Source organism: Elephantulus edwardii, unplaced genomic scaffold (assembly GCF_000299155.1).
Source record: "Elephantulus edwardii isolate Elephantulus edwardi_28Jun2011 unplaced genomic scaffold, EleEdw1.0 scaffold00095, whole genome shotgun sequence".
Taxonomy (NCBI): domain Eukaryota; kingdom Metazoa; phylum Chordata; class Mammalia; order Macroscelidea; family Macroscelididae; genus Elephantulus; species Elephantulus edwardii.
In genome coordinates, this window is record NW_006399845.1 from 9,830,242 (window position 1) to 9,855,412 (window position 25,171).

The following is a 25,171-nucleotide window of genomic DNA, read 5'->3' on the forward strand; positions in this document are numbered from 1 at the left end:
GGACTACAGACTTTTCCAGTGTACTACGTCTCCTGATCTTCTGACTGCTGGTATCAAATGTATTGATTATAGGTTCAAGTAAAATGAAGTTGTTAACAGTCTCAATCCCTTCTCCATTCAGCAATGAAATGTTGCCTTTCAGTGCAGTAGCAATGATTTTTGTTTTCTTGACAATGAGATGCAGTCCACATTTAAGTGTTTAACCTGCTGCAACAAGTACTCCAAGTCTTCCTTTCACCAAGCAAGGTTGGATCATCTGTATCATGAAGGTTATTTATTGGTGAGTCTTCCTCCAATCCTGAAGCCGCATTTTCCCCATAGACTCCAGCTTCTAGAATAATTTTCTCAACATACAGATTGAATAGGTATGAAGAAAGAATACACCCGTGATGTACATCTTTCCTAATTTTAAATCATGCAGTGTTCCCTTGCTCTGTTCACACAATAGACTCTTGGTCTAGGTGTAGGTTTAGCAAGAGCACAATTAAGTGTTTTAGAATTCCCATTCTTCTCAATATTAGGTATGATTTGTTATGATCCACACAGTCAAATGTACAGCCAATAAAGCACAAATAATATTCTTCTGATTTTTTTTACTTTCAGCCAGGATGCATCTGACATCAACAATGGCATACCTGGTGCCATGGCCTCTTCTAATCTATCCTAAACTTCTGGAAGTTCTTTCTATGCACTGTTCTAGCCATTTAAAAATTATATTCAGCAGTATTTTGCTTACATTTTACAGAAGAAGGCATTTTACACGCCGTGTCTGCCATTTTTTTTCCACATAAAAGCCTTGATTCTCAATACAAGCCTCGACTCTCTCTCTGACTTATGCTAAGCTTTGCTCAAAATTCATGTAGCTTAGGATCACATGGCAACAGCATTCAAGAAATCAAAAGGTATGATGCTTTGAAGAATATCTGCTGTCAAGGATCTCTCTAAAGTACTAAGGACCAATGATGTCAATTTAAAGACTGATGTGTGCCCGGTCAAAGCCATAGTATTTTCAGTTGCTTCCTCTGCATCTAAAAGTTGAAAAATGAATAGAGATGGCAGAAGAAAACCCATTGCTTTTGAAGTGTGGTGCTGAAGAATGATACTGAATATTCCATGGATTGATAAAAGAACAAACAAGTCTCTCTTGGAAGGAAGTACAACCAATTGATCATTAGAGGCAAAGAGAGTGAAACGTCATCCCATTTACTTGGACATGTTTTCAGGAGGGGCCAAGCTTTGGTAAAAAAACCATAATTTTGGGAATGGCAGAGTGTCAGAGAAAGAAAGGAAGATTCACAACAAGATGGACTGACATAATGACTGTACTAACGGACTCCGGTATGGTAGAGATAATAAGGATGGTGTGGATACTGTATTGAAACAGATAAGGGAAAGAACAGATTAGAGGCAATATATGATTATTATGGTTAGCACAGGAATCCAGAATTAAGGTTGCATAGAGAAATGTACTCAGGGTGGGGGGGCGTGGGGGGTAAGGGATGGGGGAATTGTATACCAATGAAGGAATTTTTTTCCCTTTTTCTTTTGGGAGAGGGGAGTGAACTGGTGGGGAGGGGTGGGCAGGGAGAAAAGTGTGGCAATGAATAAATGGAAATCCAAAACCTCTGTAAATGTTTATTAAAATTAATTAAAAAAAGACACGATTCAGCTCTTGTTCACAGTATTGCTATGAGTCAGAGACAACTCTAAGGCACATAACAACAGCAACAACATTACTACCTCCATTTTCTAGAGATAAATCTTGGAACCAGCAATAAAAGGCCTTATGGACTTCCAACCATTGAATGGGAGAATTAGAATCCAAAAGGAATCACTCAGGAACTCTTTTTGTTGTTGTTGTATGCCCTTGAATCAGATCCTACTGCAAAGGAGGAAAATGCCCCTCCTTCTCCAACAAAGCATCTGGTGGATTTGAACCGTGCACCTTCGGGATTGCAACACAGCTTCTTGTCACTAGGCCACCAGAGCTCCCCTTAATGATTACCTCTATGATATGCATAAATAATCCCTTCATCTTGTAAGAATAATAATCACCTGTCTTCTTTTCACATGATTGCTGAGCCTCCACAGAGAGCAGACAACCTCTGGAATATTTAAATTCTAGACTATTTTCTTCAGACTCTAGAATATATTAGCATCACCTGGAAGATTTGTAAAAGCCTAAGTTACTTGGTCCCACCCTGAGGATCACTGATTCATGGTGTCTAGGATCACTCACCACCATGGAGTCAGAAAGGATCATAGGTGACCTTCCAGAGGGCGTTTAGAGGCTGTAAGTCATATGGTAGTAGACTGTCCATCTTTCTCCCTTGGAGATGTATAGGGTCACTGTGAGTCATACTCAACTTGATGACACCTAACAACTCTCTTGGAACAGCTGGTGATTCAAATAGCCTGCTTTGGGGCTGGTACCACAGTCCTTACCCACTAGGACACCAGAGCTCTCTGGGTCTAGGGTGGGACTCAAAAATATGCATTTCTAACACAAGCACAAGTATTTTTCCTGATGTTGGTTTGAGAGTTATCTTTGGAGAATCACTGTTTTAATCATTCTAAACGAATATTCTCTAACTTTGCTCATGGCCATAAGATGCCTCACCTATATAATTCTTGCTCTTTTCCTGTTTATTCCTAAACCTCCTGGGGTCAAGGACTTAGATTTGGGGATATCTTGACAAGGTATCATGGTCTCTTTGGCAGTGCTATGTATTTTAGAATTCCTTGAGGTTTTCTGAAAATAGCATATGTCTCCTATAAAAAAAAATTAATTCACAGTTTCCTTAGGTTAGTCCTGCATAAAATACAGACAGAGGTGTGTGACAAACCAGTAAGAAAGCAGTGTGACCTGGTTTCCCCTGAGGCTAGCCTAGCTCCCTCAGGCAAGTTCAGTCTTTTTATAACCTCTGGGGGTTTCCTTGAGGAACTGAACTTTAAGAGGGCACTCGCTAAAACCTCTTCAGAACATTTGCTTTGAGAAATTGAAAAGGAGTTTATTATGTGTGGGCTTGTGTCTCCTCAAAATGCATACTGTAAATCCAATCCTTATAGCTGTGAATCCTTATATCAATACTAGATATACTGTAGACTGCTAGAAGAACACACAAATCTGTCTTAGGAGTAGAGCCAGAGTGCTCCTTAGAAGCAAGCCATAGTGAGACTTTGTTCTGTGTAATTTGGGCATGTTAACAGGAAGGAGCAGAGCCTGGGAAAGGATATCATGCTTGGCTGAGTGGAAGCTCTACGAAAAAGAGGAAGACCTTCAATAAGATAGAGTCACATCGTTGCTGCAACAGTGGGCTCAAACAAAACAACTGTGAGGATGATGCAGGATCAACAGTACTTTGTTCTGTGGTACAAAGGGCAGCCATGAGTCATACTCAACTAACACCTATCAACAACACACATATGAACATAATCTCTCTTTGGAACACGGTTTTGGGGTGGGTTTTTTTGTTATTTTTGTTGTTACATTACTGAGGCCCTATTTCTGTATGATGTGTTTTAAGCCAATCACTTTTTAAAAGGATCAGATGAGGCAAAGAATCAAAGCAGCACAAACAAAGGGGAAGATATGCACCACATAAAAATCATCAAGGAATGCCAGCGAAGCTGAGGCAAGTTTTGCAGGCAGAGCAGACAGAGACAAGCTTTCCTTAGAGCCAGGGCTCTGAATGCTAGCCTCCCAACTCAAGCTATTCATCAATTACTCCTATACTGTGAGAAAATAACATACTGTTATTGCCACCTACTTCTAGCGTGTCTGTTTGAGCAGCACTAAGAAACTAAGAGTTGTAACGGGCCCTTTAATACCCCTCACCCCACAAACACATCTCTCTACCTGAAGATGAGATTGTGACTCTATTCTGCACACTCCTTACTTAGCTAATTTTCTTTCTGCTCAGTCTCCATGGGAAACTGTCAAGGAAATAGGAAAGCCCATGATCCAGGTTTGCTCACACAGAGGTGAGGCTGAAGAAAGGGGCCAGTAATCAGGATTAATCAGTTTAATGCCTGACTTGTTTATCCTGTAGAAAACATCCCCTGGTGATGTCCTCATTGATCCCTTCAGAGTGTGGCATCTTTATCCTAGGCTTTGGTGGACTGTGAAAATAAATGAACAGTTTAGTGACAAGGTAAAAGAATTAATGGAAGAAAAACTATTTCAAGTAAGATGTGTGAATAACTGCAAAGCAGTCCTCAGTCCTTTCTGACTGACCATGGCTGCAGCCGTTGCAGATGTTGGTGTAAAAGAGAAATACATGACTTGTTTTGGGGAAAGGTTAAGATATGAATGTAGGAGGCTAGGCACTGGGAGGAAGTCTTTAGGAAGTAACCATACCTTCTTCATGAGTCTGTCACTAAGGACAACATGACAGTGAAAGACAGGCTTTATTTGGAACTGGAAACAGCAGATTTTTCTGAAGCATTTTCTTTTACTTTGGCAACAAATAATAATCTGTCCTAACCCAATTTCCACATGGCCAGCAGAGGACTGGGGTTAGGAGAGGAGTAGGTAACAAAACCATAGGAATGTCAGATGATTCCATCTCAGGGGATCTGTATCTGGGCCTAAAGAAGAGAATTCTGACTGAACTCTGACTTCTGTCAACCAGCACCGTGTTATTACTTATACAAAACAAACCAGAAAAAAAAAAATAAGACCAGACATTTACACATACTTTGGTGGCCTAGTGGTAAGAAGGTGCACTGCAATCCCAAAGATGTGCAGTTCAAATCCACCAGCTACTCCATGAGAGTAAAATGGGCAGTCTCCTCCTGTGCAATTAACTGCCAAATCCTAATCTTACACCACTTACCTTATAAACAATGTGTAACAATGTTTAGTCATAAGACCTAAAATAGCCAAAAGGACAAGGCATAGATTCATGTTATCTATGCAGAAGTATGAAGAAAAGTGTGGCTGGGTCACCCATGGATAATTGAAAGATGTGGTCTCTGACCAGCTCTCCCATAGCTGAGAGGACTGTGACTCATGAATCACAAGCAGGCACAGTACTTGCGGGAAAGAGATACAAGAGAGCCGAGGGAGACGGGGAGGGGAGCAATGAAGATCCTCTTCTGTTTTAACCTCTTTCTGAGGCTGAAGGAGAGACATGGCAAGTGAATCAGTTAAAGATTCCTACTTCACATTTTCCCAGTAAGTTTATTCAGCATGATCAGAGAAAGAGGGAGAAGGTACTCAAAGTTAGTTCTTGGCTCATAGGTGCAATACACCTATGAGAACTAATAGGGCAAACCTTGAACTGAAAGCCTGTTTAATCTACGGCTAGGCACGATTTCACGTGGCTACTTTGAGTCTCACCTTCGCCAGTGCCTCCCCATCCTTCAACACTTTCTCAGTCCCAATCCACATTCTTCTCCAGCCCTTCCCTTCACCCCATCATTGGCACTCGATTACAGATTTGTCAATGAACTACTTTATGTTCCTCCGCTTGCCATCTGGCAATATTAGCTCTCTAATGAATTGCTCTAAATTGTGCTTTTTTTGACAAATGTGACTTGTGCGATATTCATAAATAGCAAATGCTGGCTGATTAAAATCAACAAAAACCCTAAGAGTTGCCAGTCTTCCTTCTCCCCACTCCCGCCAAAAATGAGCCTATAAAGATGCAAGTTCTGCTTGATGGTCTCAGCATATGAAGAGCACCGGATAGCTTCTGGAAAGAAATTTGCATACACACCCACACCCTTATGCCATCTATTATTTTGTTTGACTTTGGATGGATTCTTATAAACCAGCCATACTATGAATATAAATACTAACTACACTAGGATTTAGAGCCAGGTGTACTTCAGTTTGCATCCTTTCTCCTTGAGTTGTTGTTGTTGTTAGGTGCCGTCGAGTTGAGTATGACTGTGACCCATAGGGACTCTATGAAAAACAGATCTTAGCCCTGTGTCCTGTCCTGTACCATCCTCACACTTTCTGACACACTTGAGCTCCCTGCAGTAGTCACTGTATTAATCTATCTAGCTGAGCATCTTCCTCTCTTTCGCCAACCCTCCACCTTTCCAAGCATGATGTCCCTCTCTAAGGAAAAGTCTCTCCTAGCCACATGTTCAAAGTATGTATACTTAGGTAACTTTCTTCATTGCTTTGTTTCTGTATTTTTTTTCTTCACAGCTTTAGTTTGCTTGGCTCCACAGTCAACACTCTCAGCACCAGTAGCCAGGAAATTAAAAGACGTATTGCGATGGGAAAGTCTGCGGTTAGGGACCTTTCCAAAGTACTGAAGAGCAATGGTGTCTCTCTGGAGACTAAGGTGCATCTGATACAGGCCATGGTCTTTGCAATTACTTGTTATGCATCAGAGAGTTGGACAATGACTAAGGAGGATAAAAGGAGAATTGATACCTTTGAGCCGTGGTGCTGGAGAAGAGTATTGAGGGTACCGGGGACTGCTAGGAAAACAAACCGATTCATCCTGGCAAGGGTCAAACCGGTCCTTGGAGAGGGACATCATGCTTGATAGGGTGAAGGGACAGCACAGGAGGGGAAGGCCCTCTATGAGGTGGATTGATTCAGTGACTGGGGCAATTGGGATGGGTGTACTGGAGATGGTGCGATTGGCACAGAACAGAACGGAGTTTAGGGCTGTTGTACATAGGGTCGCTATGAGTCGCAAGTGACTCAACGGCACATAACAACAACAACAACAATAGTTTTACATAACTTTTATCATGTGTAAAAATCCCTTGTAAGACTGTGAGGATGAAAAAATGAAACCATATATGTAACATAGTTGGCAGAGAGTCTAGACATATAGACTCTATAAATATAAACTATCAGAGCTCTAGTGGTTTAGGACACAGGGAGTTATGCTGCTAACCCAAAGACGGTCCTTTTCTGCTGGTTTAAACTCATTAGCAGTTCCACAGGATAAATATGGATAATCTCCTCGTGTGTAATTTATAGCCTCTGAAAATCTGCTTGAGGGTTAGCTACGAGTTGGTTTGACTCAGCTACAATGAATGTACAGTAAATCGTCATTATCAAGGAACTCTGGTGGCATAGTGCATAGCATTATAGGCTACTAATTTGTGAGAGGTACTAATCCACCAGAAATTCTGTAGAATAAAGATGGGGAGTCTCCTTCCATGAAGATTTACAAACTCAGAAGCCTAATAGAAGGACATGTTATGAGTCAGAATGAACACAGCAGTAGGAAGGGTCATCATTATCTCCATGTTCCCTTAGTAAAGGATAACTGCAGACACTTCTGGTCTTAGTCCAGCTCATGATCAACCCTTTCCAAAAACTGCCACCCATCATCCACAGGCATGGGATATAATTTTATTATATGATACCACCTTAGCCACTGAACAAGAAGGAGGAAATAGAAAAGAAAGATTTAAGCAATATGCCCAGGCTCGCTAAGCCATTTGGTTTCTGATCCAAACTGGAAGATTCTCTTTCCTAGAATTTCAGGTTAAGAATTGGTCCCCACTGATTCTATGCCTTAAGAAACTGTGATGTGACCATGTCGAGCAATGTGTATGTCAAGGCAGCAAAAAACAGTTTGTAGGATGATACCGATGGGCAGAGAGAAGCGGATTTGACTTTGACTTGGAATTAAAGACAGTCATGACCTGGTGTGTTTTTTTGGGGGGGGGTTTTGGGGTTTTTTCTTTGGTTTTTTTACTATTATTAATTTTAATGAAAATTTACAGAGACTTTGGATTTCCATTCATTCATTGTTGCACTTTTCTTCCTGCCCACCTCTCCACCCCAGTACGCTCTTCTCTTTGAAGAGTAAAAGAAAAGTTCTTTCACCGTTTTACAATCCCTCCCCCCAGGTCCACTACGCAGCCTTTAACAACTTTCCACTTCCAAGGGAAACTCCATTGCTTATTAGTGGGTTTCCTTGGTTTTCAACCAAAGATCTTTACTAATGGTGTTATCTCTCTGTATGAGGCCTTGTTTCTTGAATAGCCCAAGCAATAAAAGGTATCTGATAATTTTTTTAAAGTACTCTATATGCCACATACACATTTATGTAATTATGTTTTCAATTCTGGAATGATATTACCTAGAAAAATCAAAACAATTATGTACATAATGAAATTACCTATGTAATAATCACAACAAAAAGAAGAAGCAGAGCTAACAATGTTTCTGATCTTACAAAGGCAGGTCATCTGATCACTTTCCAGAACTAAAGTAAGAATGGAACCAAAGCAAACATTTCTTACCTGGTGTTGCACTGGATACTGTTGGCCACTGCTGATCGGGCCCTCCTGGACCAGCCCGTAGAATACCAGCTTCTTCCAGATGCACAGAGCTGAGCAAACACACAGACCCAGAGAACAGTTATATCATAAATGCCTTTCCAGCTCTCCTTCTACTCTCAAGAATAATATCAATGGAGGCAGGCATGCAGTGACCACACTGTGCTTATGTTTGAACGGAAGCAGTTTCTGCTGAGCAGACACCTTTCTTGGCCTGCAGTACTGCTGACTTACTTTATGCTACAGTATTCAAGCAATAAACATGTTTCATCTTTATAGCAATTTTGGTTTTTATTAACGCCATGTGGTGCTCACTAAATCTAGGAAGAAGCCCATCAGAGAGCTAATGCCATATTAACATCTTAATGCTGATCAGGAAAGGCGTCCTTGTCCTCAAAAGTCCCAAGCCTCTCTTAGCAGGTTCTCTTGTTCCTGAATTCTCTACAGTAAAGAGGATCACACACTAAAATTATTTTCTGCTAAGTGTAGCATAATTCCAGATTGCCTAACTAATTATAATTAACCTTATTTTCTGTTTTAGTCTTTCTTATGTGCTTATACATAGAAAACTGGGAGGGGTAAGGGATCTATATGTCAGTATTCTCTTACCTTTTGACTCCAAACAACATATTTTATGGAAATTAGTTCTAAAGCTCTGCCTTTTCACTATTATTTCCTTCATTTATACCCTCACATCTTTTATCTTCCAAACAGTGATAGTCTTCAAGTGTTGTTGAATTCCATCAACAAACTATATTGATTCAATCAAATTCGTTTGGAGGATTAAACCACTCTGGACTCAGTTCAGCTCAAAACACACTTTTTAAAAAGGCATCTCTGTGATGTAGGGGGCTAGAAATGCTAAGAAGCCAAGTCCATGTGTGGAAAATAAAACTAGTCTCATTTCAGTCATACATGTTTAAACACATGTTTGAATGTACTACATAGCAAAGAAGAAATACTACTTCAGTATTCAGTTTTTATTTCATTTTTAAATCTTACTTAAATCTCATAAGATCTTAACTGAAACCTCAATAGGGCCACATCTAGTACTTAAAAAAATGGAATAAGTAATTGGTAGTTTTGATACTTGGCAACCAAAGTACTGACTTCACTGACTTTGTTGGGACAGAAAGAGTTAGTAATTTAGAAGTTGTGCATTTACCAAATGCATGTCTCGCCCCAAAGCTCAGACAAAGATAAAAGCATAAAGTGGTTAATGACAAACAGAAAAAAAAATTCCTTCTGATACTTAATATTCTGGTATCTATATTAGCATTCCTGGGCTAAAATTATGGCTTCAGTTCCAGTATAAATCTCACTAAAGCTGAATACCTGCCTTAATCTCTTCATTGATTGCTTCTGGTTCAGAAATAGATTTCAATGTAATAATATCCGCTCAATTTGTAATGTTTGAGAGTGTTAATTTATTTTAATCTGATATATTTTAAATGGACTAAAAAGTAATTTTTTCTTCAACTCAACATATATTTTGTAAGCTCTCTCTTTAGAAATTGATCTAGGTTTGGTGACATTCTGTTTAGCCACTGCCTACTTATAGGAAGACTTATGTGTGGAGTTTACTACTTGTGAAAATTAAATCTTTTGCAGGTAGTGAACATTAGTTGTGGATTTTTTCCCTCCTCTATTTCATTTTCAGAGATAGTAACAAATAATGAATATTTTATCTGGCCCCATGGCATGGGTATTAGATCAGCTCTAGGAATAATGGTAGTTCATCAATTACTGTCAGGAAGACAAAGTAGAAAAGGAAAAAAATATATATTTAATTCGAATCTTAAATTAATGCTTTTGTTCTACGTTAAGCTAGATTTCTAGCTCTAGTATTCAATAATGGCCTGCACATGGTACGTCCTCTGAAGAGCCGTATAAGTAATGCGATGGCGAAGATAAGGAGGCCAAATGCTTACATACTGAACAAAAGCATGTGACAGAAATCTAAGGCAGGTAACATGTACATACAGATATTGCACAACTGTATCTTAGTCCAAAAGTATGCAATGGTTAAGGTTACATGTTAGCTTGGCTGGGCCATGATTCTCCGTGGTACAGCAGTTATGATGTAGTCAGCCACCATGAAGAGATCTGATAGACTGAAATCCAAGATGACACCTTCTGTGATCAGCCAATCAGTTGAAAGGATATTTTCTTAGGCGCATGGCTTGCACCCAATGTATATGGATGTTCTGGCAAAGCTCTCTAGCCTTTAGCTCAATCTAAATCTTGCATCTGGGTTATTAACACCTGATTTCTGGGTCTTTGGAAGTGAGCGAGCACCCTACCACACTGCCTGCAGTTCTTGGGAATTGTTATCCTGCACAGTCAGTGATCCAACAGCCTGCCCTCTGACTTGCCAGTTCATCTGTCCCTACAGCTACGTGAGTCAAGAGAAGCCTCTAGCTTGATATCTGATCCACAGACAGATACACACACACACACACACACACACACACACACACACACATGGTGGCCTAGTAGATTGAAGCTGTCCTGCAATCTCATATGCATTCTCTTAAGTCGCTCAATGGGAGGATGGGCAGTCTCCTATCATGCCATTTACTGCCTCTGAAATCCCACTAGAAGGTCAGCTATGAGTAGTTCCAACTTAGTGACACACAGTAAACAGACACACACACACACACACACACATGTGCGCGCGCGCATATGCCTTCCCAAAGGTAGCACCTTATTGGTGGTTTGGATCCAAAGTGGCTAGGTGGGAGAAAGACAGGCAATCTCCTCCATATATCTTATGATTTTGCTTCTCTAGACAGTTTTCTCTAAGAAGCCTAAGAAAAACAGTAATTGCCATTTTAAAGGGAGCAACAAAAAGCATGGGCAGAGAAAGGATGAAGGAACTTGGAACCAGTTCCTGATAGAAATTTTGATGAAAGAAACTACACAGACCCTATGATCTTACAGGGACTCTTCTTTGCCAGCACTTGATACACATTTGGCACTGACCTCTTCCAGTGTTTCAAGGAATAAAAAGACATGGAGAGAGGCAAAAATAATTACATTCCCTTGGCACAGGATCTAAGACTTCTCAGTTCGACAGCTGCTTCCAGGTTATAGAGACACATTTTATCTGAATCATATAAAGCTCAAGCTACTTTGCGATAGAGGTAAAATACATACCTGTGCATTCCTGCTCTCAGGGAGGCAGAGTAACGCCAATCTGGGTTGGGCTGTCGGGGCTGCAAAAACACAAATGAAAGTTTCTGTCAATTTAGCTAAGCATAATGTTCTCTCGGTGATGATGTTGGTTGATTCATTGTTTTTGTCCTTAGATATTTCCATGCACCTAAAAAAATGTACTGATGATCCATTTTGTGAGATGATATCTATCTATTTATATAGCATTTAGGAAGAACTAAATTAGCTAACCAGGCTCCTCATACAGACTGAATGTCAAGGCAAGCCAGGTTACTATTCAGAAACTAGGTTCCTAAAGCACTAGGGGGAATGCAGTCTGTTTTGAGACAAGAAAAGCTTTCACCACTTATTTGCCCTCAAATGTCCCATTAACGGGACATTTCCAATTGAAAATTCCTGTTATAACAGGACATATGACTATACAGGGTGAGTTGGCCTGGCTGGACTGCAGAACACTGCAATCTGCTATGCGCTTTGCAGACTGCAGCACGTTTGACCCAGGACGGATGTGCCCCATCCTAACACCAGCAACTGATAACATCCTCTTCTGCTGATTGAGGAGTACTAGGAGGAGGAAAACAAACCACTGCAGAGTCTGACTTTGTTTTGCTACATAATTCTTTCATAAAACTGTACACATTCCCTGCTCCTCCCTCAGTGCTTTGTCTCCTCCTTTCAACACTGTTCAATAAGCTTTTAAAGTGGCTGAAAGCCAGGAAGAACCTGCCTCATCTGTGCCCTGCGAAGCTCTGTCTACAATCTGTCAGTCCAAAGTGGAGGGGACAAAACAAATAATATGATACCTTTTTATAGAATATAGACTAGAGCGCTCAAGTGGCCTAGTGATAAGGAGTTGCATTGTCAATCCAAGGGCATGCAGTTCTGATTCACCAGCTGTTCCCTGGGAGAAGGATGAATCATCTTCTCCCATGTAATTTATACCCTCTGAAAAACTGCTATGAATTGGTTCCAACTAGACAGCACATAAAAACAACTGTAGACTATTTAGGAGTACCAGAGTTGCACAAATGGCTAAGCGCTGGTCTACTAACCCAAAGGTTTGCAGTTCAAACCACTCAAAGACACTTCAAAAGAAAAAACTTGACAATTTGTTCCCAAAGGAGGTCACAGTCATGGGAACCCCACAGATGAGGGTTCTACCATGAAAGACACATAACTGCCATGAGATAGAATCAAATCTCATCAATGGGGTTGAGTTTTCATGTGCTGGGTGTGTGTTTGTGTGTGTGTTTGTGTGTGTGTGTGTACACGCACGTGTGTGTGTGTGTGTTCACAGACTGGGAAATTATGGTTATAGGCTTCTTGTTGATGTGTACCGTCGAGTAGGAAATGACCCATAGCTGACCCTCTGGCAGGTTTTCAGAGGCAGTTAACTGCACAGAAGATTTCCCATCCTTCTTCCTCAGAGCAGCTGGGGCCTCAAACCGTGTGCCTTTAGGATTGCAGCAAAGCTTCTTGCCACTAGACCCCCAGAGCTCCCCAAAGGTGAAAACTATTCAGGAATCACAGAAGATCAAGTCTGTCACCATTACTATCTTGTATCAATTAACAAAACATTTATTACTAAAAATTTATCATATCTATCCCTTTAGATATGTTTTCTGGGCAGAGATTAAAACGTCCCTATAATTGAATATTCTCACATACTTTGGGCTTGTTGTTAGGAGGGGCCAGCCCGTGGACAAAGACATAATGCTTGGGAGATAGAGGGTCAGCAAAGGAGAGAACAACCCTCCACAAGATGGAAAGACAGTGACTCTAATGGTTGTTGTTGTTGTTGTTATGTGCCGTCGAGTCTCTTGCGACTCATAGCGACCCTATGTACAACAGCCCTAAACTCTGCTCTGTCCTGTGCCAATCGCACTGTCTCTGACACTCCCATCCCAATTATCCCAGTCACTGAATCAATCCACCTCATAGAGAGACTTCCTCTCCTGCGCTGTCCCTCCACTCTCCCAAGCATGATGTCCTTCTCCAAGGACCGGTCTCTCCTCACAACATGTCCAAAGTATGTTAGACGGAGCCTCAGAATCCTTGTCTCCAAGGAGCCACCCGGTTTAACCCTTTCCAGGACAAATCTGTTTGTTTTCCTAGCAGTCCATGGTATTCTCAATACTCTTCTCCAGCACCACAGCTCAAAGGCATCAATTCTCCTTCTACACTCCCTAGCCATAGTCCAACTCTCTGATGCATAACAAGTGATTGCGAAGACCATGGCCTGTATCAGATGCACCTTAGTCTCCAGAGAGACACCATTGCTCTTCAGTACTTTGGAGAGGTCCCTAACAGCAGACTTTCCCATGGCAATGCGCCTTTTAATTTCCTGGCTGCTGGTGCGGTAGGCTGGAGTATGTCAGAGATGGGCAAGATAGAACAGGATAGGGCAGGCTGTCCAATGGGTCACTGTGAGTCATAGTTAACATAATGGCACTTAACCACAACAACATTACTGAATACTGAAGTCTGAGTAAAAAGCTAGAGAAAGGAGGTTTGATTGTTATTTTTCTTTGGATTATTATCATATTGAGAAGATACAAAACCACAAGAATAGCATAAACCATTTCAAAATACCAAGAGGTCTTGTTCCTATCATTCTGACAAAGAGCCCCGTGGCACAGTGGTTGTGTCCTTGGCACTAACCACCTAAAGGTCAGCAGCTGAATGCACCAGCTGCTCCACAGGAGGAAGGCGCACAGTCAGCGTCATTCAGCCTTGGAAACCCGGTGGGCAGTTCTACTTGGCCCTAGAAGGTTGATTTGTGTTGGAATAGAATAGATGGCTGTGGGTTTGGATACATCATTCTAATTATGTATTATTAATACAAGGTATTTTATAAATATATATCTGGGGGAATTTAATAAACACCTGAGAAAAAAGTAATAAATATCCCAACTTCCAGATAGACAATAAAAAAATAATAGTATTAAAAACACCACAAACCTCAAAAACATTGCCATCAAGTTGGTTCCAACTCATAGTGAAGTTTCTGAGGCTGTAAATCACAATAGAATGAGACTGCCCATCTTTTTCTCCCAGAGTTGCTAGTGGACTTGAACTACTGGAGATGGGAAGCTTTTGGGTTAGGAGCAACAACCTGCCACCAGATTTTCTCGGAATAGTTAGTTATTAAAAGAAGACCTGATGGCTGAGTGGTTAAAGTGTTTAATATTAACTGAGAGATGAGAGGTTCAAACTACTCAGGGAGAGAAAGAAGTGCAATCTGCTTCATTAAAGTTTTATTGTCTTGGGAGCCCTGTAGGGCAGTTCCACTTTGTCTTGTGAGTGGGGAATTTACTCAAAAAGCAACAGGGTGAACTGAGTTTAGGTGGTATTCAAAGATTTAGCCAATTCCAAGGTCCAGAAAAGATATAGCTATATAGAATACATCAAATGTTCTTACCCTCTCCGATCCTCTTCCACTGATAAGAGTATGAATATAAAAACAGTTTCATCTTTGGTTTTTAAATTCTGGCAAACTGCTATATATATTCTAGATAAATTAGAAAAGAATGATCTGGATACCAAATGCAAGGGCTCTCATTTTCTACCAGTCATGTTAGTGGGGTCCAAAGAGAAAATATCTATGAATCAATTTTTAAAATATGACAGAAATATCTTTTAAAAAATCCCCTTCATCACAATCTCTCTCCTCACCATCAGCAGTACTAATGTCAACTTGTCAGCTGTGGAAACCTTGCTTGCAGAAAGACTTTGACATCTGTTGAGTAAATGTTGCCAATTTTTCTAAGATTGGATAACATTCATGATGAAAATTTCTGTAACTTGAACTTTGAAATGAAATAACCAACCTCCTCTTGTTGAAAGGCACAGCTCTTGCAAGACTGACCAGGAAACAGTTCCTTGCACAATCTCACTCCCTCAATGATTACATTTCTGTCATGCTATTATTTTTTTACAAGTCCATCAGCAACTTGATGTGTCTCAGACTCTTTGGTCAAAATCATTCCTATGAGAGGCCTTGTGATGAAGCTGGGGAAAAGTAATTAAAAAAAGCAGTATTTTTAAATCTACTCAGAGTGCTGAGTAGAGATGGTGGAGCTTTGATGGCCTAGTGGTGAGGAACTGTGCTGCAATCCCAATGACATGTGGTTCAAATCCACCAGCTGCTCCACAGAAGAAGGACGGGCAATGTCCTCCTGTGGGATTAACTGCCTCTGAAAACCCATTAGAAGGTCAGCTATAGGTTGGTTCTGACTCGACAGTACTAGGTCATGGGATAAATTTTTTACATATATAATTAAACAACATCATTCATGTCACATGCAAGTAAAATCTTGCTGAGGATTACTCAAAAGTGGCTGAAACAGTACATCAACTTGCAACTGTCAGAAATTAAAACTTAATTCAGAAGAGGCCAAGGAACAAGGGATATCATTGAGTCAGATGGATCTTGACTGAGAGCAGAGAATGTCAGAAAGATGTTTACTTGTGTTTTATTCAATGTGATAAGTACAATTGGGAAATCTCTTTAATCTGCTCTTTTCTGTAAAATGCTTGTCTGTCAGGTAATGTTCTAAATCTGAGCATTCAAATTAAGACAGACTAGAAAGACGGATTGGCCATCTACTTCTGAAGTAGCAGAGCTTCGAAAACCCTGTGTACAATAGAGCACACTTAGACTAGCAGATACGGCAAATGAGGCTGAGCCCTTAGGTATGGAAACACACAGGAGAGGAACAGCTGTATTCAGTGACTGGGTATTGGGGTAAGTGTGTCAGAGACTGTAAGACTGGCACAGGATAGAGCAGGATTTAGGGCTATTGTACATAGTATCACTATGAGTCACAGGCAACTTGATGCCACATAACAACATGATTACATTTACCCTAGCATTTTTTTTTCCTTTTTATCATCTTGAAAACTCAAAGAAAGCAAAGAGGAAATCTGTCTGGTTCACAGTTAAATTCTCAGAACTACTGTTGTGATATGCCATCATGTCAACCACGACTATTATTGTTACATGCCATCATGTTGACCATGACTCATAGTAACACTACACACAATAGCTCTGAATCCTGCTCTGTACTGAGTCACTCTCACTGTCTCTGACACACCTACCCTCATTACCCTAGTTACTGTGTCAATCCATCTAATCTAAGGTCTTCCTTTCTTGCGCTGTCCTCCACTCTTCCAAGTATTATACCTTTCTCTAAGAACTGGTCACTCCTGGCAACATGTGCAATGTATGTGAGATGGGGTCTCAAAAACCTTGCCTCAAAGGAATAGCTTCATTTCACCTTCTGCAGGATAGACCTATTAGTTCTCTTGGCATTCCATGGAATCTTCAATACTCTTCTCCAGGACCACAACTCAAAGGCATCAATTCTTCTTTTGTCTTCTTTGATCATTGTCCAGCTCTATGATGCATACCAGGTAATTGCAAAGACCACGGCCTGGATCAGGCACACCTTAGCATCTACATTGACACTGTTGGTCTTCAGCACTCTGAAGAGATCCCTGATAGCAGATTTTCCTTGCACAATTCATCTTTTGATTCGCTGGCTGCTTGTGCCAAGAGTGTTAATTGTGGAACCAAGCAAGATGAAATTATTAACAATTTCAACCTCTTCTCCATCACTCATGATGCCAATTGGCCCAGTGATAAGAATCTTTGTTTTCTTGATATTGAGCTTCAATTCATATTGCAGACTATAGTCCTTGACCCTCTATAGAAAATACTTCAGGCCCTATTTAGTTTCAGCAAGCAAGGTTGTGTCATCTGCATAGCACAGGTTGTTGATAAGTCTTCCTCCAATCCTGATGCCACATTCCTCTTCATAAAGTCCAGCCTCCTGAATCACCTGGTCCATATACAACATGAAAAGGATGCATCCCTGACTCACTCTTCTCTTGATTTTGAACCATGCAGGGTTTCCTTCCTTGGTTCTGATGACTGCCTCCTGGTTCAAGGATAGGTTTTGCATGAGGATAATCAAGTGTTTTGGAATTTCCATTCTTTTCAAGATCTGACACAATTTGTTGTGATCCACACAGTCAAATGCCTTTACACAGTCAATGAAACACAGATAAACATTCCTCTGGTACTCTCTGCTTTTAGCCAATATTCATTTGACATTTGCAATAATATCCCTAGTGTCACAGCCTCTTCTAAACCCAGCTTGTACTTCTGGTAGTTCTCTGTCAATGTACTGATCCAGTTATCATGTAAGGTAAAAGTTTTTAAAAAATTTAAGTGTTGAGCTTTGATAGCCTAGGGTAAGGAGTTGCACTGCAACCTAAAGACAGGCAGTTCAAATCCACCAGCTGTTCCATGAGAAAAGATGGGCAATCTCCTTCTGTGCAATTTTTAGACCCTGAAATCCTACTAGATGGAGGGTCAGCCATGAACCTGCTCTGAATTAACAGTAATGAGCTCAAATTACTGTACTTAAATTACAAAATGAAAATCTAAGCTTTCAGTTAAATTCCTGATGCATTGGAACATATATTAAGGCCTTGAACTATACTCTAAGATATCATAATTACTTTGGACATGTTGCAAGGTGGGATCAGTCCTTGGGGAGGGACATCATGCTTGGGAGGGTAGAGAGACAGCACAGGAGAGGAAGACCCTCAATGAGATGGATCAGTTCAGTCCCTGGGGAATGGGGATAGGTGTGTCAGAGATGATAAGATTGGCAAGGGATGGAGCAGGGTTCAGGACTGTTGTACATAGGGTTGATATGAGTAGCAAGCAACTTGATGGCACATAACAACAACAACAACACCATAATTACATAATTTCTCTAAGACTGCATAGTTTCAATAGGTAAATGCCATACTACTTTTGTTTCAAAGTTTAGAACATTCGTAGAATAATAGTTAACAAAATTTTGGAGGCTGAAAGCCATATTAGTAGACCATATGAGGTCTACTAATGAGGTTCTACTACTGAAGAACAGGAAGCCATTTAAGCTCCTATCTGGATTATAGCAAAGATTTTCTTTTTCCTGTAAGGATGTTATTCATGATTTATACTGTGAAATACTTGAGACACAGAGGTGAATCACCTCTTCTAAGACAGATTTAAACAAAAATAGGTTTAAATAAAAGACTCAATGCCTGGCTACCATTACAACATTTATAGCAAAATTGCCCTAGAAGACTCTTGGTCAAAAAGGGAGAAATACAGAACAGAATTAACAATTATGCTGGGTTCTGGACTCCAGACTTCCTGTAGTTCTGAAGATTTGGTAAACTAAAAATATTGTCCTGACATAATCTGTAAGTCTTAAACCAAAAATATCCCTGGAAGGCTTCTTAAAACCAAGTCATAGTCTATTTTAATTTGTAAAAAAATAAAATGTCTGTCTTGAACATTATGCTCTTTTTAGAACTATCGATAAGGGGAAAAACTAACAACAGTAGCTCAAAAAATAGATAGGAAACTTGGGTACCAAGAGTTTATGTTAATAGTGGAGGAACAATGTAGAAAAAGGTAAGAAGGGTTATACAGTTTAAATAATACAATCAATGCCACTTTAGTATACATAATAAAACTTAATGGCACAAGTAAAAACTGTTGAATTAGTATATGTTTTGCAGTGCATATTCTCAACAAGGACAAAAAAATAAATGATTTTAAAATGCCCTAAACTCATATAGCTACTCAATGGAATTACAAACTCTCTTCTTATTCTGGAAATTCACATTAAAGTCATACATAAGTGGCATTCAGACATGAAATCTATAGCTTCTCCTTTTCTCTTCTACTAGAGCTTTTTTAGGCTGTAGATCTTACAAATTATTTGTAACAATTGTCAGATGATCCCCAATATTCTTATATTATGGTGTACACTCCCTGCATGTTTTTGTTGTTGTTGTTGTTAGGTGTCATCAAGTTGACTATACTTCACAGTAATACTATGAACAACAGATCTGAACTTTGCCTATCTTGTACCACCCTCATGATCTCTGATGTGCTTGAACCAATTGTTACAGTCACTGTGTCAATCCATCTTTTTGGGAATTTCTCTTCCTCTGCCTCTCTACTTTTCCCAGCATAATGTCTTTTTCCAAGGACTGGACCCTCCTGACAACATGCCCCACGGATGTGATAAGAAGTTTCACCATCCTTGCTTCTAAGGAACACCCTAGCTGTACTTCATCCAAGAAAGATATGCTTGTTCTTTTGCAGTTCATAGGATATTCAGTACTCTTCTCCAACATCACAACTCAAAGATAACTACAGTAAGCTGACTTTAGCAAAGGGAAATCATCCGATGGGACTTTTTTTTTTTTTACCTTGAACTTTACAGTTGGGTTGTTTTTTTTTAAAGAAAAAAAATTCCTTCATTAGTATACAATTCCCACGGACTTATTTAATGGCATGAATATTTTAGATCTGTGTACAGAGGCCAGAGAAAGATGTCATAGGGATTCAGAGCATGGAAGAACATGTTTAGATTGTTCAAAAGACTAATATGGTCAATCTATGTTTATAACTCTGAATATTGGGTGAGGGGGAGAGAAACACAGGACACAGGTCTGAGAGCACCAAACCCTCAGTGGATGAGCACTAAGCAAATAGGAACCTGAGTTCCATGCCCTTAAGGAACTGGGGAACAAATTCTTCCCTAGACCCTCCAGAAGAGAACTTAACCTCACCAACACACTGATTCCAGCTTTGTGAAAACCTGAGCAGAGAACACAGCCACATGGTTCAGGGCTATGAGTTAATTAATGAGTGCTTTTACCCACTAACTTATAGGAATTTATGTTGTTGTTGTTACGTGCCGTTGAGCCGCATGGGACTCATGTTGTTGTTGTTGTTTAATGCCATCGAGTCGTAGACGACTCACAGCGACCCTATGAACGAACAGCCTGAGCACTGTTCATACATAGAGTTTCCGGAGGCAAGCCATTTCGGAAGTGGATGCCGCTCCTGCTTCCAGGCTTGATTTAGTCGGGAAGCTCCAGCCAACACTGTCCACCCTGGGTGCCCATTACCACAATTGGCACAGCACTGTCACAGGCTTCAGCATCACAGCAACCACGAGTTACCTCTGTACAGCAACGCACAGACCAGTGCTATACCACCTAGAAGAATGTTTGACAGGAAGACAACTTGAACCTGACTGAGGGCCACAGATGACAATCACCCACCTTCTGCTTGGTAGCACAGCTTCCTTCCACTAGGCCAACGTAGCTCTCTCTTGGTCGTCGTCATTGTTATTGTTGCTTAATCCCTTCGAGTCATAGATGACTCATAGTGACCCTATGAATGAACAGCCTGAACACTGTTCGTACATAGAGTTTCCGGAGGCAACTCCTAAACCAATTGTTTTGTTTTGCCAATTGCACTCTCTCTGATACAACCATTCCAATTACCCCAGTTACTGAATGAATCCACCTCATAGAGGGCCTTCCCCTCCTGCAATGTCCCTCCACCCTCCCAAGCATGATGTCCCTCTCCAAGGACCGGTCCCTCCTTACAACATGTCCAAAGTATGTCAGATGAAGCCTCAGAATCCTTGCCTCCAAGGAGCAGCCTGGGTTAACTCTCTCCAGGGTGAATCTGTTTGTTTTCTTAGCAGTCCATGGTACATTCAATACTCTTCTCCAGCACCACAGCTCAAAGGCGTCAATTCTCCTTCTATCCTCCCTAGTCACTGTCCAACTCTCTGATGCCTAACAAGTGATTGCAAAGACCATGGCCTGTATCAGGCACACCTATAAAATTAATACATATACTGTTGAAATTAATATAGGAAAGAATATAACATTTAAAATAACCACTGTTATGCTGAATACTAGGGTATTCTGGTGGCATAAGTGGTAAGGAATTGCACTGCCAATGCAAAGGTGCATGGTTCAAATCTACTAGCTACTCTGAGGGAGAAAGGCAATCTCCTTCTGTGTGATTTACTGCCTCTGAAAACACACTGGGGGGTCAGCTATGGATCAGTTCTGAATGCACAGTACACAATAACAATAACAAGACTGAATATTAGAAGCCCTGGAAGCACAGTAGTAGAAGAGTCCCACTGCTAATAAGAAAATCCACTAGCTGTTCTGAGGGAGAAAGACATGGTAGTCAGCTTCCATAAAGACTGACAATCTGCCTGGGCTTACAGGGGTGCTGTGAGTCAGAATCAACACCAGGTAGGGGGTTTGGTTTTCTGGCACTGCCTGTAGTGGCTTTCTGGTCAATCCAAGTGAAGAGATGGTAAATATGAGAATTCTGAATGGAATATTTCCACTAAAAACAATCATTTACAATCTTAGTCTATAGAGTGTAAAAGTGAAAGAAAAATATCTTTAAAACATGCCTAACAGGAACCAGTACAACAGAAAATGCAAAGCTTGCTTAATGCTGGAAGCACAGCCTGCTAGCACAGCAATTACTCTCTCACTCATAGTTTCACTTCCCTGGAGCTTAGAGTACTGACCCTGCAAAGCCAGAGAGGAGCTCATGTTGTTTATGTGCCAAAGAACTAACATTTCTCTTCACCTTGCAATGTCAGAGATTTCCTCACATTTTTCAAGTTCAAATTCTTGAAAGGGAGGGGGAAGGGAACCATTTTCAGACTAGCAGAGCCAAAACCCTATTAAGGAAACCTCTTGACCTTTGATTTTTGAAATCATGGTCATATCACTCAATATATCACGAACAAGCTAAATTTATGTTCGTATTATAACATGCACAGGAATGTCAACCAGGAAAAGTCCTGCAAAATTAATACTCAAAGGCACTTACCAATCCCTATAAAATGGAGAAAAACCACTGGGCTGGTAACTAATTTTTCCTAGAATATTTGCAAACTGATATCATTCTGGCCCCTCACTGAGAGCAAAAGTTGGTAGCCAACCAAGGCAAGTATCCAGGACTGATTCTGCTACTCTGTCAAGTAGTCAGCATGCCAATAGACAATTTATAACATGCCAGGCTGTGTCCCTGCAGAGTGTTCTGAGGTAGACCAGATGTCCATGTGACGGCTCACTCTTGGGTCAGAGAAAAGGGTAGACCAATGACATTCAAGTTACAATTAATCTATTTCTTCATCAGTCAGAATATATACAAGATAAAGTCAGAGAAAAGAAAACTCAATCCATCTGGCCGAGCAAGTCTATAGAAAAAGGAAGGAAGGAATTTAAAGACACTATTATGTCACTAAACCAAAGAAGACAGGCATTTCTCAGACAAACAGGCCTATAAACCAACATGGAGATGACAAAACAAAGCAACCCATCCACTTAAAAGTGACTGTCAGAGGATGGAGCCTGAGTTCTTAGATCTAATTTCTCTGCCTTATTGTGACCACTGGGCCATTTTTCTAAGTTCATCCCACTTCACACTGAGTGTAAACTAATGCCATGACAGGCTCACTAGATAGAAAAGTCAATCCTGGAGAAAAAGAAATTCTCACTGAAAGGAGGATTATTATCTCTTCCAGGTCACTAGAACTTCATGAAGGATGAATATGCACACACCTGAGCAGAAATACTCAACTGGAATTCTGGCAAATGCAAATAGCTTTGGAATTAGAACACAAATGGAACTTTTCTGTGCTTTTCTGTGAAATCCACGTGCCTGCCAACCGGTCCCTGAGGCAGCTAGCTGGACAAGTCTGCCCATTGTGTATAAAGTGACTCATCAGCACCAGGACCACAAAGGCTCAGATGCCACCTTGAGACTTAATTCTATTTCAGGAGGAGTGAATGTGCCAACCACGTTCAAGACCAGGTTTTTATAACTCTCCAAAGAGAAATTCTGCCCCATAGCTAAATAGTTACTTCAAAAACCATACTGCTCCTGTGGCTCATGAAATAGCCTCACTGGAGGAAAAAAAGATTAGAGCCTAGTGTTAACTGCTGATGTTTAATAAGCAAGAGGAGAAAACTCTGAACAAACAGGTATAAAAGCTCTTAACAGGCTTTTCCAACAATAAAACAAATAAGTAAAGTCAGAAAATATATTGGCCTAGAAGCAACATTCGTATTCAATGATTTTCTCAGGTGTTACCGTATGCAAAACCAAGTGACTTGGTGAGTAAGGAGCTGTACTGCCAACTCAAAGACAAAAAGTCAAATCCACCAGCTGCTCCAAGGGAGAAAAATAGGCAATCTCCTCCATGCAAATTACAGCCTCTACAACTCACTGGGGACAGGGAGGCACCTTTAAGACAGTTCCCACTTGACAGCACACAACAACAACATGCAAAATCAACCAAACCCAATGTCATGAAGTCAGTTCTGACTCACAATGACTTTACAGGACAGAGTAGAACTGTCTCAGGATTTTTAAAGTCATAACCTTTAAGTAATCAACTGCCAAACCTTTCTTCCATGGAGTACCCGGTGCGTTAGTGAAAATTCAAACTCATTCCCACAGAATCAGAATAGCTGGCCCTTCAGTGAGTTCTTAGAGGCTGTAACTCCACTTAGTAGCTCACTGATTAGCCATGAAGCAAGCAAGACTCCTATTCAAGGACTTACTCTTTTCACATTACAAGATCAACTAGTGGTAGCCTACCTGCCTCAGTGTCTCATATCAAAAAAGGTAGAAACATTGAGATTTCTGCCTCCTTACACTACTGGGGAGCTCTGGTGGCCTAGCAGCAAAAAGCTGCACTGCCAATCCAAAAGCACGTGGTTTGAATCCACCAGCTACTCTGTGGGAGCAAGATAGGCAATCTCTTCCTGGGCGACACTTACAGCCTCTGAAAACCTTCTGGCAGGTCAGCTATGAATCAGTTCTAACACAACAGGACACAGCAACCGCAACAAGAAGTATGATTTAAAATATCTCCCTGAATTTGTTTTCTCATATGCCAAATGCCAGTAAATGTTTACTATATGACTTACGGGCAATAAAACCACACAAATATTACAAAGCAGAACATCTTGTACAAAAGCAGGAGAGCCAATGGGTGCAAATGTCCTTCCCCTTCCTTTCTAATTCCATCTGATTGTAATGTGGCACATGGCGTTGGCTGAACCCCAGGCCTCTCCTGCCATCTGCAGTGACTAGATAGGGAAAGGAGAGAAAGCCCAACAACAGAATTCAATAGATTGGTCTAGCAATGATGACTTTCAGAGTTGAGTGATTTTGCTCCCGTTTTGCCATGCTATGACAGTGTGACTCACCCTCTTCTTAGAACCGTAATCATTTTAGAAGCTGAAAATATTGAGCTTTTTACTAAGTTTCCAAAAAGCATGTGGCAGAAAATCTTCCTTTATTAAAATCATGGGCTCTCCTGGCAAAACATGAGGGCATACACTTTCTGACATAACTCCTTGGCTAGAGCAAAGGTTTGTGTACCAAAGTAGATGCGAACACACAGGTCTGTGTATAAATCATGCATCAAATTGCTCCAAACTTGAGCCAGGAGAGTGTCACTCCCTTGGGTCTCGCTCTGTCTGGCCCGTTCTCTATGCCTTTTCAGCACCTGCAGCCTATCCCAGTCCCAAAAGGCTTCACAAAAATTTGTTAAGCAAATGTCTACAGTATCCCTATTAGAAGCCAAGCCCCTTCACAGCTTCCAAAAGCTATGATATAATCCCCCCTTCCTGTTTGGTTTTTTTTTTCTTAAACTGCACTTCCTCTCCTGTGATAGCTCAGCACTGACTAACATCAGGGTCTTCTGATAAGACTACCTGTAATGAATATAGGGAGGTCTCCTCTGGTCAACCTCCAGTGTTTTTAATAAACATTGCTTTCCTTGAGGGATCATGAACT

General features: G+C 40.7%; 1 protein-coding gene across 3 annotated transcripts in view; it reads right to left on the bottom strand.

Annotated features, from left to right (window-relative positions):
* PCDHAC2 (protocadherin alpha subfamily C, 2) overlaps window positions 1–25,171 on the bottom strand; it is a 294,194-nt gene that overhangs the window by 35,486 nt on the left and 233,537 nt on the right. For all 3 annotated transcript variants that reach the window (XM_006891145.1, XM_006891144.1, XM_006891146.1), the window contains exons 2-3: window positions 11,431–11,489; window positions 8,236–8,324 (exon numbers count right to left, since the gene is read on the bottom strand). In XM_006891145.1, coding sequence (XP_006891207.1) covers window positions 8,236–8,324; window positions 11,431–11,489 — 148 coding nt within the window. The remainder of the gene's footprint in view (window positions 1–8,235; window positions 8,325–11,430; window positions 11,490–25,171) is intronic.